The sequence below is a fragment of the Chiloscyllium punctatum genome, chromosome 7 (genome assembly GCF_047496795.1).
Source record: "Chiloscyllium punctatum isolate Juve2018m chromosome 7, sChiPun1.3, whole genome shotgun sequence".
NCBI lineage: Eukaryota > Metazoa > Chordata > Chondrichthyes > Orectolobiformes > Hemiscylliidae > Chiloscyllium > Chiloscyllium punctatum.
The window spans coordinates 91,939,609-91,956,101 of record NC_092745.1 but is presented as its reverse complement, the minus strand read 5'-3'; the positions used below and the strand labels follow the sequence as shown (position 1 = coordinate 91,956,101).

The 16,493-nt window shown below is 40.5% G+C and overlaps 1 protein-coding gene across 3 annotated transcripts in view; it reads left to right on the top strand.

Annotated features, from left to right (window-relative positions):
• echdc2 (enoyl CoA hydratase domain containing 2) overlaps positions 1 to 16,493 on the top strand; it is a 59,215-nt gene that overhangs the window by 19,695 nt on the left and 23,027 nt on the right. For 2 of the 3 annotated variants that reach the window (XM_072574325.1, XM_072574324.1), the window contains exons 1-3: positions 10,448 to 10,730; positions 13,112 to 13,179; positions 13,988 to 14,075. In XM_072574325.1, the coding sequence (XP_072430426.1) occupies positions 10,475 to 10,730; positions 13,112 to 13,179; positions 13,988 to 14,075 (412 nt within the window). In that variant the 5' untranslated portion in view covers positions 10,448 to 10,474. Of the gene's footprint in view, positions 1 to 10,447; positions 10,731 to 13,111; positions 13,180 to 13,987; positions 14,076 to 16,493 lie in introns of those variants that run through there. The other variant, XM_072574327.1, reaches the window with a different exon arrangement.

The window sequence follows — 16,493 nt, the reverse complement described above, 5'->3', positions numbered from 1 at the left end:
GTATTATCGCTAAATTGTTTAATGTGACCAATTTAAATAATATATTTGGAAAAAGATAAAACACCAAATTTGTAAACAAGAAATTACGGCTAGCAAATACTATTGATATATTGTCAATCTCTAATTGGAAGCAACTTTGAAACAATAGTATGAAGGTGATGCTTTTTCAAATTCGGGGCATTTGGTGTTTTTGTCATTTTTTTAATGACAATTTAATTTGAAGCAGATATCAACAGAGCATATATGTCTTCATATTAACTGCTAGTGATAGTTTAAATGTACAGCACACTATGTCTGCACACGTGACAAGACTAGTATGCATTTTTTTCATTTTGAGGGTTTGAATCTCTTGCACACTCTTATGAAACAAATTGAAGTATATGTTTAATGTTTGTGTTTAATGATGTTAAATCCAAGGAAATTAATGTTTGATTAATTTCTCCCCTTAAAAGAACATTAAATAAATAGCTCAAAAATCTTCTTTAGACCATTCTGAGTTTAAGTTTTGATTTTAAACTCTTCCTGTACAGTAATCTTTGCGATTTTATTAAATGACTGTTTATACTGTAACAACTGTTCCAATCGAGGCCACCTTGTGAATATCATTGTATCAAGGCACTTAAATTATCAAACATTTGGAAAACAACAACCACTGAATTGAATATATAAACCAATTAATCTACATAGAACATAGAACATTACAGTGCGGTACAGGCCCTTCGGCCCTCAATGTTGCGCCAACCTGTGGAACCAATCTGATGCCTATCTATCCTACACTATTCCATACTCAGCCATATGTTTATCCAATGACCATTTAAATACCCTTAAAGTTGGCGCGTCTAATACTGTTGCAGGCAAGGCGTTCCACTCCCCTACTACTCTGAGTAAATAAACTATCTCTGGCATCCATCCTATATCTTTCACCCCTCAATTTAAAGCGATGTCCTCTTGTGCAAGCTATCACCATCCAAGGAAAAAGGCTCCCACTGTCTGCCCTATCTAACCCTCTGATTATCTTGTATGTCTCAATTAAATCACCTCTCAACCTTCTTCTCTCTAATGAAAACAGCCTCAAGTCCCTCAGCCTTTCTTCATAAGACCTTATCTCCATACCAGACAACATCCTAGTAAATCACCTCTGAACCCTTTCCAAAGCTTCCACATCCTTCCTATAATGCGGTGACCAGAACTATACGCAATACCCCAAGTGTAGCCGCACCAAAGTTTTGAACAGCTCCAATATGACCCAATGGCTCTGAAACTGTATCCCTCTGCCTTCTTAACAACCCTATCAACCTGGGAGGCAACTTTCAAGGATCTATGTACATGGACACAGAGATCTGTCTGCTCATGTACACTGGCAAGAATCTTACCATTAGCCCATACTCTTTATTCCTGTTGCTCCTTCCAAAGCGAATCACCTCACACTTTTCTGCATTAAACTCCATTTGCACCTCTCAGCCCAGCTCTGCAACTTATCTATGTCCCTCTGTAATCTACAACATTCTTTGTCACAACTCCACCAAACTTAAATGTCATCCACAAATTTACTAACCCATCCTTCGACGTCCTCAACTAGGCCATTTATAAAAATGACGAACAGCAATGGACCCAAAACAGATCCTCCAGGATGACCATTTCCCATCAACCACCATGCTTTGTCTTCTTTCAACTAGCCAATTTCTGATCCAAACCTCAAAATCACCCTCAATCCCATGCCTCCGTATTTTGTGCAATAACTTACCATGAAGAACCTTATCAAACTCCTTACTGAAATCCATATACACTATATCAACCACTTTACCCTCATCCAGCTATTTGGTCACCTCAAATAATTCTAAGGTTTTTGAGGCACGACGTACCCTTCACAAAACTGTGTTGACTATCCCTAATCAACTTATTCCTTTCCATATGATTATAAATCCTATCTCTTATAACCTTTTCCAACACTTTACCCACAACCAAAGTAAGGCTCACTGGTCTATAATTACCAGAGTTATCCATGCTTCCCTTCTTAAACAAAGGAGCAACATTTGCTATCCTCCAGTCTTCTGGCACTATTCCTATGAATAATGATGACATAAAGATCAAAGCCAAAGGCTGTGCAATCTCCTCCCTGGCTTCCCAGAGAATCTTAGGATAAATCCCATCCAGATGAGGGGACTTATCTATTTTCACACTTTTCAGAATTGCTAACACCATCTCCTGGTGAAGCTCAATCCTGATTAGTCTAGTAGCCTGTATCTCCGTATTCTCCTCAATAACATTGTCATTTTTCCAGTGCGAAAAATAATCATTTAGCATTTCTCCTATCTCCTCTGACTCCATGCACAACTTCCCACCACTCATTGGCCCTAAACTTACTCTCATTCTTTTATTGTTGTTATATGTATAGAAAACCACAGAGCTTTCTTTGATCCTATCTGCCAATGACTTCACATGTCCCTCCTGGCTCTTCTTAGTTCTCTCTTTAGGCCTTTCCTAACTAGTTTGTAATTATCAATTATCAAGCGCCCTCACTGAGCCTTCATGTCTCATTCTAACATAAGCTGCCACCTTCCTCTTGACAAGAGATTCAACTTTCTTAGTAAACCATGGCTCCCTCGCTCGACCACTCCCCCCCCCCCCCCCCCCCCCCAACTGCCTGACAGGTGCATACTTACCGAGAACACACAGTAGCTGTTCCTTCAATAAGATCCGCATTTCATTTGTCCCCATCCCCTGCAGTTTTCTTCCCCATCCTTTGCATCCTAAATCTTATCTAATTGCATCATAATTGCCTCTTTCTATCCCCCTTCCACCCCCCCCCCCCCCCAGTTATAACTCTTGCCCTGCGGTATATACCTATCCCTTTCCAATGCTAAAGTGAACATAACCAAATTGTGGTCACTATCCCAAAAGTGCTCACCTACGTCCAAATCTAACACTTGGCTGGGTTAATTACCCTGTACCAAATCCAATGTGGCCTAGCTCCTTGTTGGCCTGTTTACATACTGTGTCAAGAAACCGTCCTGTACACATTGGACAAAAACTGGGCCCATCTAAAGTACTCTTAACTATAGCACAAACTCTACGCTTTCATCTAATTTCTGTATTCAACTTTTAATGTATCAGCTTAAAGCACCTCAGTTACATTAGTAGACTTCCGCTTAACCTTGGGAATCTGCTGTTCGAATTGTAGTAAGTAAACATTTTTATGCACTTTTATTCATCACACCAAAAAGTAGCATCTTCCTGCTGGACTGATGGTGTAAGTGATATGTTTACAAGGGGATTTAATTCAATTGATATAAATCAATTCAAGTTAAATGATTGCTTTTAAGAGATATTATGGTTAAGTTTCTTGTTTACAAAAAAGTAAAAACAAGTCTGATATGGAAAGTTTATATTTGTATAAAATTACTTAAAATTTACAGCATAGAAACAAGGCACTTGACCTATCTGTCGATTGATATTTTCACTCCACATGAGGCTCCTCTCATTATATCTACATTATCCAGTAATTTATCTTAAAGTAGACAAAGTGTGAGGCTTATTTCTGCTCCTATGCCTTATGGTCATTTAGATTAGATTTTAGATTAGATTCCCTACAGTGTGGAAACAGGCCTTTTGTTAAGGGCAGTCACACTCACCTCCCCTCTAGAATTCAGCTGTTTTATCCATGTTTGGACGCAGGCTGTAATGAGATCTGAAGCAATGTGGTCCTGGCAGAACCCAAAATATGAGTATCAGTGAGCAGGTTGTTGTTGTACAACTGCTGCTTGATGCCACTGCCAACAATCTCTTTCACCCTTTAATGATTAAGAGTATACGACTTGGATGGTAAGTAGCCACGTTGGTTTTGACCTGCTTTTTTGAGTGGAATAAAACTGGTTGGATCATTTTTTGTCAGCATGGACTGAGACACTGGAAATGCCAACAGCAAATGCAACATACTATTCACCCTTAAGTCCTCCTTATTAATATTTGAGAGCTGGTGCCAACATTGGGAGAGGTGTCACTAATCCAGTATTTGATTTTCAGCATCTGCAGTCATTGTTTTTACCTTGCTGATTTTAACCCTACTGCGAATCCTCTTGCAAGGATGCCTGCCTTGAAGAAGTTTTCCTCCTCTCTCTACAAGAATACTCTCTGCTACTCTCTCCCCACCCCCACCCTCCTCTAGCTTATCTCTCCATGCTTCAGGCTCACTGCCTTTATTCCTGATGAAGGGCTTTTGCCCGAAACGTTGATTTCGCTGCTCGTTGGATGCTGCCTAAACTGCTGTGCTCTTCCAGCACCACTAATCCAGTGTCTTAAACCCAAGTCAAGCAACAGCCTGACAGTCATATTCATGGTACAGATAGCATCCCTGGGTATGCCCAGTGCCACAAGCAGAACAGGCCCAGCAAAGGTGGTGGTACAGTGGTATATAGTCAGGAGGGAGCTGTCCTATATGACCTCAACATTGACTCTGGACCTATTGAAGTCTCAGAATTGGGTCAAACAGAGGCAAGGAAACCATGTATCGCCCCTCTTGGCTGCTAAATCAGTGCTCCTCCACACTGAGCAGCACTTCGACGATGCACTGAGGGTGGCAAGGGCGTGGAATGCACTGAGGGTGGCAAGGGCGTGGAATGCACTCTGGATGGGAGTCTCCAATGCAGACCACCAAGAGTGGCTTGGCAGCAGCAGTATTGATCCTAAAAGTCATAGCTGCAAGACTGACTCTGCAGAGGGCAGTGAGTCGTAACAGTTATCACTAACACTGACAATTGCTCAGTCCTTGTGGAAACAAATCCTAATTTTTATATTGAGAATAGCCTCCATTAAATGCTTGGATACTATCACCATGCTAAATGGGTTAGATTTCAAACAGATCTAGAAAGTCATGACTGTGTATCCATGAAGCTCTGTGAGTCATCAGGCACAAAACTATACTCTCAATCGGCAAACTCATGCCCCAACATACTCCTTACTCAACTATTACCAGGAGAAAGTGAGGACTGCAGATGCTGGAGATCAGAGCTGAAAAATGTGTTTCTGGAAAAGCGCAGCAGGTCAGGCAGCATCCAAGGAGCAGGAGAATCGACGTTTCGGGCATAAGCCCTTCTTCAGGAAGGGCTTCTTCAACTATTACCATTAAGCCAGAAGGCATGTCAGGAGCAGCAACAGGCATACCCAAAAATGAGTTGTCAACCTGGTGATGATACAAAACAGGATTTCATAACCAACAGATCAGATCTAATCTCTGCAGTTCTTACCTTCAGCTGTGAATGATGATGGACAAACATCTCATTGGAGAAGATGGCTACAGAAATATCCCCATCCTCAATGATGGGGGAGCCCAGCACACAAGTGTAAAAGACAAGGTTGAAGTATTCACAACAATCTTCAGCCAGAAGTGCACGTGGACGACGCATCTCAGCTGCCTCAAGTAATCCCCAGTTTCAAAGATACCAGTCTTAAACCAATTCAATTTACACCACATGATTCAAGAAATGGGAGGCACTGGATGCTACGAAAGCTATGAGGACTGAAAACATTCCCACAATAGTACTGAAGATTTGTTCCCCAGAACTTGTGCTAATAGCCAAGCTGTCCCTGTACAGCTATAACACTGGCATCTACTGACAATGTTGAAAATTGTCAGGGTATGTCCTGTAGATGTAAAGGAGGTCAAACTTAACCTATTCCATTATTGTCCATCAGTCTACTGTCAGTCTTCTGTCAAGTAACGTGATGGAAGGTGTCATGCAGTGCTATTAGGCAGCACTTGCTTAACATTAACCTGTTCATTGAAGCTCAGTTTGGGTTCTGCTCAGGTCATTCAGCTCCTGACCTCATTTTAGCCTTAGCTAAATATAAACAAAAGAGCTGAATTGCAGAGTTGAGATGAGACTGACAGCCTTGGTGTCAATGTCGCATTTGGCAGAATAGCACATCAAGGAGCCCTCACAAAACTGGAGTCAATAGGAATTGGGGAAAACTCTCCGCTAGTTGGAATATACCTGTAGTCAGCTTTGGATATCTCTGCAGGAGTTCCTCAGTGCAAGTGTACCTTTGTCCATACATCTTCAGCTGCTACGTCAATGACCTTTGTGATGATGCTGTCACTTTAAAAAGGTTATTTTGTCTGGGTTTTTTTTTAAAAGAGAGATTGTAAAGGCAGAGGCACCAAAGACTCCAATGAATTAGAAAGCTAAAACAGTTTAACAATGGAATGGGAGTGGCCAGTTCTCCCAATTCAGAACTTTCCAAGTTTTTTTTAGCTGTAGCAGTCACAAGTTGTGTGACAGAAGGATTGCAAGCTTCAGTAAATAATTTCTAACTGACTTTCTCTGAAACCTCTCATTGTTCCCTCCTGGATTGGAATCCTGCCTGTAGAGAATCTGTGTTTGAATGTACCTTTTTGCCACGGGCTGTGTTTATGGAATGTTACTATATTGGAACTGCTAATTAGTAATAATTGCTTAATCGGGTCAATTAAGTTTTCCAATAGTTAAGTTGTTCTAAATTCTGTTTTCCTTTGTTTGTGTTTTAACTGTAGTGTTTAAATAAATTTGTGTTTAGCTTAAAGCTGAGTGGTTTGATTAGTTGTATCACACCTGGAACACCTACTTCATATCTACCTTTAAAATAAGAAAAAGGATCTAAGCTACCCAAATATTTTGAGGGGTCTGACCTGGTCCATAATGCCTTCACTTTATCATAAGGTCAAACGTGGGACTGTTGACTGATGACTGCATATCCCTGAATTCTCCCCACTCCCATCAACTTCCTGGGGGGTTACCATTGACTATAAAGTCAACTGGACTAGTGATGTAAATACTGTGGCTACAAGAGTAGGTCAGATGCTAGGAACCTTGCAGCAAGTAACTCACCTCCTGCCTCCCCAAAGTTCTTTCTTCTACAAGACAGAAGCCAAGAGTGAGTGGAATATTCCCTACTTATTGGATGAATGCAGCTCCAACAACACTCAAGAAGCTTGACACTTCCAGGATAAAACAGCCACATGATTCACATCATATCCACAAATATTCACTCAGTCCTCCACTGGTGTTCAGTAACAACAGTGTGTATCATTTGAAGATACACTGGAGAAAGTCACTAAGGCTCCTTAGACAATATCTTTCAAATCCACAACTGCTGCCATCTACTGGGTCAAGGGCAGTATATATATATATAGGAAAACCAATAGCTGCATATATTCTCCTCCAAGCCATTCTTCAATCATAGTTACAAATATATCACTATTCTTTTAGTGTCAGTAAGTCAAAGTTTTGGAATGGCATTTTGAGCTACCTACAGGAAATGGACTGCAGAGTTCAAAAAGACAGCTCAGTACCTTTTTAAGGGCAAACAGAGATGGTTGATCAATGCTGGCCCAGCCAATAACACGCAGATCCGTGAATGAATAAAAACATGTCTGCCTTCAATATGTGATTGCTCTGCAGAGGAATTCACAAGAATATTGCCCAGGCTGGAGCATTTCAGCTAAAGAGAGACTCCAAAGGTTAGGTTCATTTTCTTTGGTGCAGAGAAGGTTAAGCAGAGAACCTGACTGAGGTCTACAAAATTATGAGGAATATTGAGGTGGTCAATCGGAGTAAACTTTTCCCCTTAGTGGAGGGGTCAATTAACAAGGGACGGGACGTTTATACAATAATTTCTCACCCACAATGGTGGGTATCTAGAACTGACTGCCTGAAAGGGCAGTATAACTGAGAACCATTGAAACAACTAGGAATTAGTTAGATGATTACTTGAGTTGCCACAGAATACAAGGCTTTGAATAATGTGCTGTGAAACGTTTTCGAGTAGATCAGTACTTGTTTACTGACATGGACTCAATGAATTGAAGGGCCAGTTTCTGTGCTGTAATAATCTAAAGCTCTATACGTATGTGCTTCTTACATAACAACATGAAGACTTATTTTGTTCTCTGACTGGTCTTGTCAATCCAGACACATGGAACCGTCATTGGGACCAAATTTGCACTCCAATGTGCCAACATTTTCATGCACAAGTTCGAACAAGACTTCTTTGCTGCACAGGACCTCCAACCAGCACTGTATACCAGATATATTGACAACATTTTCTTCCCCTGGATCCATGGTGAGGAGTCACTGAAACAACTACAGACTGATATCAACAAGTTTCATCCCACCAACAGACTTACCATGAACTACTTTTCAGTATGTGTCTCATTCTTGGACACATGCATCTCCATCAAGGATGGGCACCTTAGTACCTCACTCGACCGCAAACCCACAGATAATCTTACAATGCTGCACTTCTCTAGCTTCCACCCTCAACTTATTAAAACAGCCATCCCCTATGAACACGCCCTAAGCACACACAGGATCTGTTCAGATGAGGAGGAACACGACACACACCTGAAGGTGCTCAAGGATGCCCTCATAAGAACAGCGTACGATGTTCAACTCATCGATCACCAGTTCCGACATGCCAAAGCAAGAAACCATAATGACCTTCTCAGGAGGCAGACACGGGATGCAACTGATAGGTTACCCTTCGTTGTTCAATACATCCCAGGAGTAGAGAAACTATGCCATGTTCTTTGCAGCCTGCAACACATTATTGATGAGGATAAGCTCCTTGCAAGCTCTTCCCTACATCTCCACTTCTCGCCTTTAAACAACCACCAAGCCTTAAACAGATCATTTTTCGCAGCAAACTGCCCAGCCTTCAGGATAACATTGACCGTACAACACTGTCATGTCAACCAATGCAAGACATGTCGAAGTGTCAACATGGATACCACCATTATCTTGGGGACACCACCCACCTTGCACACAGCAGGTACTCCTGTGACTCGACCAACATTGTGTATCTCCTTTGTTGCAGGCAAGGATGCCTCGAGGCATGGTACATTGTTGAGAACGAGCAAACGCTACGACAATGAATGGACACTACGCAACAATCGCCAGACATTGGTATTCCCTCCCATTTGGGAAACACTTCAGCGGTCAGGGAAATATGGCCTCGGATCTTTGGTTGTCCATCCTCCAAGATGGACCTTGGGATACTCAACAATGCAGAGTGGCTTAACAGAGGCTGATAGCCAAGCTCAGTACCCATGAGGATGGCCTTAATCGGGATCTTGGGTTCATGTCACACTACAGGTGACCCACTACACTGTACACTCTCTTAAAGACACACACACACACACACACACACACGCGCGTGCTCTTACATACTCACACACTCATGCAAACCCTCTCATACACACACATACACCCCCCACACCCATACCCACGCACACAGCCTCTCAAGGCTTATACTCCATGTACTCACACACACACTTTACCAATTATGCACACGCAAACACACACTCACCTGCACACACACTCACACACACATGCATAAGTCTACGCGGTGAATTTGCATTTGCAGAATTATATAGAGGAACCTTGATTATCTGAGTGCAATTATCCCAATTTCGGATTATCTGAACAATATTGCAAGGTCCTGATACTTGGCTAAACTGTGTTATCCGGCATTTGATTATCCAAACATTCGATTATCCAAACAAAATATTCCCCATCTATGTCATTCTGTATATTCCTCTGTATTTGCAGATACATTCTATTTTGTTCAAAAAAACGCAACCTGCAGGCAGTCAATCCGTATAACATTTTATAAATACCTACTTTGGAAATAGGACACACACCTTTAATACATCATCTGAGCTGAGATGTCACCTTTTTCATCATATCTTAAGTTATCTCAAGAACGTGACTTTTTTTTAGATTATTTACAGTGTGGAAACAGGCCCTTCGGCCCAACAAGTCCACACCGCCCCGCTGAAGCATAACCCACCCATACCCCTACATCTTACCTAACACTATGGGCAATTTATCATGGCCAATTCACCTGACCTGCACGCACCCGGAGGAAACCCACGCAGACACGGGGAGAACGTGCAAACTCCACACAGTCAGTCGCCTGAGGCGGGAACTGAACCCGGGTCTCTGGCGCTGTGAGGCAGCAGTGCGAACCACTGTGCCACCGTGCCGCCCACTTAAAAGAAGTCCTGGGATTTATATATTAATGAACCAAAAAGACTTAACAGCAATCGAGGTTTGTTCAATACATGATTTCAGCTGTATGACACTGTAATCGTTTGCTATAAATTCTGTGTCTTATGATCCTGCTCCACAACTACCTGATGAAGGAGCAGCGCTCCGAAAGCTAGTACTTCCAAATAAACCTGTTGGACTACCTGGTGTTGTCAACACCAAGTGCAGTTGGAGAAAGGCTTCATCTCTCTTTGCAAAAATGGTTAAAATTCTATTTGCGTTCCTAATTAATTACAGGTTTCGCTAGTAATCACTCATTGGCCATTTCTGCCTCAATCTTAATAATACCTAACTGTACCGAACCGATCTGAATAGTGAGTACGCTCTTGCTGTATCCAATAGGATCGTCGCTGAGGCGGGATTTCCTCTTTGTGCAAGCCTGATATTGAATGCACGAATTGCAAATGTCGGTGGCAGCGATGAGGAATTTTGTTTCTCTGGGGTGTTTGGTTGGACGTGGCAAAGTTGGGTATATGCAGTTCGGTAAAGGAATGAACCTACAGAATGCCACAAGCTGTTTAATCAAAGGAGAGGTGGGCAGTGCATGGGGTAGAGTCATGTTTCCAGCTGTTGGTAGAAGGCGATACTCGGGGAGTTGTGGCGCTGCCGAAGTCCAGATCCAACATTTCCAGGGCGAGAACTCGGGTAAAAGATTCGCGTCATGCCGATTGTTTAATAGTTCCGCTGCTTGAGAAGACACGGAATGGAGAGTTCATTCCTACACTGTACTTCTGATGTTTCCCTTCTGTAAAATCATTATTCTAATTCGAATAAAAACGGTTTTGCATTTATCTTTTAATATTAAATCTCGTTCTTCTGCATGGATATTTCTTGACCTAAATATTTGCTGCGCTTGTTATTGCAGTTTCAGAATTCTAATGTCAACACTTTAGTCCTTTTTATTTAAATAATCAGTTAATGGTGGTAATTGAAGGGCACCTTACGCAGGTGACTGGAGGATGTCACTAGCTTCTTTTCAAATAGTTCTGTGGAATTTGTTACGTCCATTTGACATGTGAGAGATGATGACCCAAGGTTTATTATTTCATCTGTAAAGTAGCACTTCTTACAGTGTAGTGTTCCTCATTACAGCACTGAAGTTTCAGCATAGGTAAAGGCCTAGATGTTTACTGTTATTGTGAATCAACTTCTGACATTCACTCATGTACATTAAAACAGTGAAGTTGGGAATTTGTTGTGGACTTGCACCACTAAAAGCTTTGCTACACCACTATGGTGTTGAGAGATAAGCTTTCACTTACAAATAAAGGCAAAAATTAAATGTTAAACTACTAATTAAACATTAAGCACATCAGGAATATTAGAGCTCATTCACTAAAACATCAGTGATTTATTAACATTAGTTAATTGTTAATTCAGAGGAGCTGGATACTGTTAAGTGAGGAAAGAATATGGAAAGCTGCAAAACAGAGATTTGGGGGTCCTGGTGCATGAATCAAAAAAAAGCTACCATCCAACTTCAGGTAGTAATAGAGAAGGTAAATGGAATGTTGGCCTTTGTTTTAGATTTAGATTTATTACCACACAAATATAACAATACAGTGAAGTTTTCTTTTGCGTGTTATATGCAAAGAGTCACCACACTCCAGCACCATCTTTTAAGTGTCAGGGTAGCTCAGTTGTGAGTACTCACAGAACCAGGGACTTGGGTTCAATTCCACCCTCAGGCAAACGACCTACCTCTGTTCTTCCATCTTATATTCCTTATTGTGACATATCTATTTACCACCAACCATTCTCTCTTACACTGAGAACTCACTTTTGTAACATGGAGTCTCATTCCTTCAGAGTTTTGCTGTTGATTTAAAATTATTATTTTTCCTCCTGTCTCTTTTCATATTTTTAATTTTGCCTTCTGTACATGATTTTGCACTGGACATTCACTGCCTGGTTTAGACTCTGTATTTCTCAGTGAGGATTCTTGAATCTAGTTGAATAAACATGTTGTTATTTACTTTACCCATACAGATCCAGTGGAGGGTGATGCTTTAAATGTCCATTGATCATAGATTGTTGCTTGTTGTTTAAAAGCTTATATTAGGCCTGTGGGAAGCAACAATGTGATGGACAGCAAGTGCTAATTGTTAGCTGTCTTTTGTCCCAGATTTTGCAATGTGCTCAAATCCATGGAAGATACTGATTGTAGAACCTTCTGTGATTCCTAAAAGAAAACTTTTGCCTTGTGTTACTTTTCTTGCCCTAAAACTAAACATGAAAACTAACCTGGTTAAAACCAACAGCTATGTTTTTTTGCTGCTGTCATACCTCTTGCATTACATTTTCATCCTGTAACTGGTGTTACACGGGCATTGGATAGAGAACATAGCCCTAGCAATTTAAAATGTTAAAACACTCCCTTCTAAATTTCAATAAAGAAGTTTAGCAGGCTTTCTTATTTTGAAGTCAAATAGATAATGATCAACCAAAGCATCATCTTATGAAATGCTTTTCACTTCTGTCACCTATAGAAGATTAAAATGAATTGAGTCCACCATGAATAGTTTATGGAGTGGAAGCTGGACAAATGTTTATTTGGGAGTGGTATGTGTGCAGCACCTCATTGTACTCATTTAGTTCTGTATGAATCAAATAGCGGCACGGTGGCACAGTGGTTAGCACTGCTGCCTCACAGCGCCAGAGACACGGGTTCAATTCCCGCCTCAGTCGACTGACTGTGTGGAGTTTGCACATTCTCCCCGTGTCTGCGTGGGTTTGCTCCGGTTTCCTCCCACAGTCCAAAGATGTGCAGGGCAGGTGAATTGGCCATGCTAAATTGTCCGTAGTGTTAGGTAAGGGGTGGATGTAGGGGTATGGGTGGGTTGCGCTTCGGCGGGGCGGTGTGGACTTGTTGGGCCGAAGGGCCTGTTTCCACACTGTAAGTAATCTAATCTAATCTAAATACTGATAGCTATGTGCTGCTTTTTAAGAACAAACTGAGGAATCTTGAGTGAGGAAACAAAATTGATGTTTGCAATCCTGAAATCTTTTTCTTTAATTTCTTTTAGGAATTACAGCTGTTTTAATGAACAGACCTCATGCAAGAAATTCCCTCGGAAATGTATTTGTTACGCAAGTGTGTGAAGTCTTATTACCTTTTCTTAAAAAGAATGTATTTCTGGAGTGTCTAACTTGTTCTCTTATATTACCTGTGGTTTAACTCCTAACATTTAGTTCTTGAAACAAAAGTAACTGTGTTATATTCCCACTTAATTTTTTGATCACTTTTGGACTTTATAAGCTGAACTTTAGGATGAATCTTTTTAGAGCAACGCCACTTTGGAGGAAGATTTCTAACTCTGAAAAAGACCTGCTAGTTTTTCTGTAACTGGAGACATATGTAAAATATTTGGAACTTTTACTTGTATTGATGTAAAGTTAAGACAATCACGATCAACATAGATTTTAGTGGGAGGGATGGAGCAATGATAATTAATCACTGTTTTCAAACAGGGTGATAACATGTCCCAGGAAAGTACAGACATTCATAATTAATGATTCACTTGTTGCATTGTCTTCTATTTTATTGGATCTTTAGATGGTCTCTATAACCTAAGGCACCAAGCAAAATTCCAGGAAAATCTGCAGCAAAGCATGTTGGTTTTTATTTAGACAGTTTCACTAAATGTACATCTAAGAAAGACCTCCTCTCTTAACTTGTGTTGTTACCTGATGAATATTTTCAAGTTTTCTCTTTCTTGTTGCTCACTTTTCCCCTTTCCTTTGATTGCTTTGTCCCTTTTAATACCTGTGCCAATACCCTAATCAGTTTTGATCAAGCCTTCTGACATGAGCGTTTACATGGGAGAAGTTTGATTTTCCTCATCCTTATCAATATTTACAAGATCTACAATGAAAAACTGGAACTGATTACTTGTTTTTAGCTTGAAGAAGCAGTTGAAGATTTGTGTCACGACAAAAGTGTGCGTGTGGTACTCTTTAAGAGTCAGATCAAAGGAGTTTTCTGTGCAGGTAAGAGCTCTACGTTCGGAGTATTTTGTAACTAGAGTCTGAAGGTAGGATTATTCTGTCACAATGATGGAACATTCTCCTATACATTCAAGACCCTGCTGTAATTTGGAAGTCTTGAGTTTGGGTTCCTCTAATCTTTCTGATAGTAATTCAAGTAGCAAAATCATGGCTCAGTATTTGATAAGGAGCTACCATACCAAGAATCAAGTGGGTGATAATGCAATTATTAAAATACAGCCTAAATATTTCAAATATTAAATTGAAACATATTAATGTACTTGGCTATGTGTGATATTTTTATTTGAGATATATAAATCATGTATTATAAATAGTGTTATTAATAAACTACAATCTAGCCTTTTTAAATAATAACTAATAATTCTCTAAATAAATTCAATGCCTGAAATTTGAACATAGTGATTTATATCCATCTCAGCCTGTCTCTGAGCATGCCAGCATCACAGGTGCAGACTTTGGCCAGTTTGGTTCATTCCACAAAATAGCAAAAAACAGCTGACTTTGCTGGATACTGCAAAGGCTGTGGGTGCTGCAGAACTTGCTGCACACCTAGTCATTCTGGTCCAGTACAACCATCACATTGGTATCTACCCAGCAATGTGAAACGCTGCCGGATATGTACACACAAAATCAGAACAAATCCAACCCAGCCAATTACTGATCCATCAGTCAACTCTCGATCATCAATAAGGTGATTGAAGGTGTCACCAACAGCGCTATCCCATACTCGTTGCTTAGCACTAACCTGCTCACTGACACTAAGTTCCTGGCCTTCTTACAGCCTTGAACCGAATATGGATAAACAAGCTGAATGCTGGAGGTAAGGTGAAACTTTCATTGACAAATGACAAGGCATTTCACCAAGTGTAGCATCAGCAGCCCATACAAAACCAGGGTCAATAGGAATCAGGGAAATCCCTCCAATATTTGGAGTGATTGTTGGAGGTTGTTGTGGAGAAAATGTAGGGAATCACCAGGAGATGCAGAGAGTTCTTCAAGAAGTAGGTCTTTTATTTGCAAACAAAAACTGTGACACTGAGAAAGCAGATTCTCAAATGCCCCCGAACCTCATTTTTTTTAATCATGTTTTTGTTAGCTTATCAGCATGTCCAACTATATTAATCAAAGTACCTCACTCTAGCTGCACAATAAACCAGTGATGTTCGTTCCCATTATCTCTTTAGTTGTACATTCTACTTAATGTTATTCTAATGTCACGGTTAGATATTTATTGCTAACTCTGCTACAATGATATTCTATTCCAGACTAACCTGTCATGATAGATATTTAGCTATTCCATCTGTTTCAATAGTCTCCTGTCTCAAGCTGACTCTACTAACTATTAATTAGATATTTTAATGTCATGTCCCAAATATTTATTGTCCCAATCCTGTCATAATAACACTTAACAGAGAAACTTGCTTTATTACTTGTATTAACTCATCTTGCCATCATGACCTTTCAGCCTTAACGTGTAAGAATGTTCCACTATTCTTATCCCATCCTACCTTCCACAGACCACAGATTGCCAGTGGTCTTCGTGCTTTAACCCTTCCATGCTTTCATGTTCTTTATTTTCCATAAGGTCAGTCATCTCAGCTCCAGGACATCCCTGCAGGAGTTCCTCAGGGTGGTGTACTAGGTCCAGCCATTTTCAGCTGCTTCATTAATGACCTTCCCTCCATCATAAGGTCAGAAGTGGGGATGTTTCCTCTTGATAGCACAATGTTTAGTACCATTCACTAATGCTAATATCTAAATCCAGCAATACCTGGACAACATCCAGATTTATTTGGGGTTGGCTATGAAATTCCTTCCATGCAGGCAAGCACAGATGTAAAGCCCCATCCTACACCTTTCTGGAGCAGTCCAGCAATGGGCTATTACATTCTGCAGTTTTAGCAATGCATTGTAGACATTGATATAGCATTTTATAACTGGTTCTGCTGGGTGGTGACATGAGAATTGATAATGCTATAAATATGATTGCAATATGAAAATTTATTTCAAATCAAATGATTGAAAACCTCCAAAGTTAAAACTATATAGAATTTTAAAATAGTTTATTGAACTGATTTTAAATTATTGGCAATTTTTAACCTGGCTGTGTCATTCTCTGAATGACTATATTCACCATTTCATTGTGTGCACACACAAACATACTTAAGTTACCAATGACCAAGTACTGAAGTAGTTCACCCATGTTAATACTGTGGCTACAGTATTACTGTAGGTCTGATGCTAGGAAGTCTGCAGCAAGTAACTTTACTCCTGACTGCCCTAAGCATGTACCTTGGAAATGGTGGACAAGTCAGGAGTTTGATGGAATATTCATGCCTGCCTAGGTGAGTGCAGCTTCAGTAACATGCTAGAAGCTTGACACCACCATCCAAGACAAGG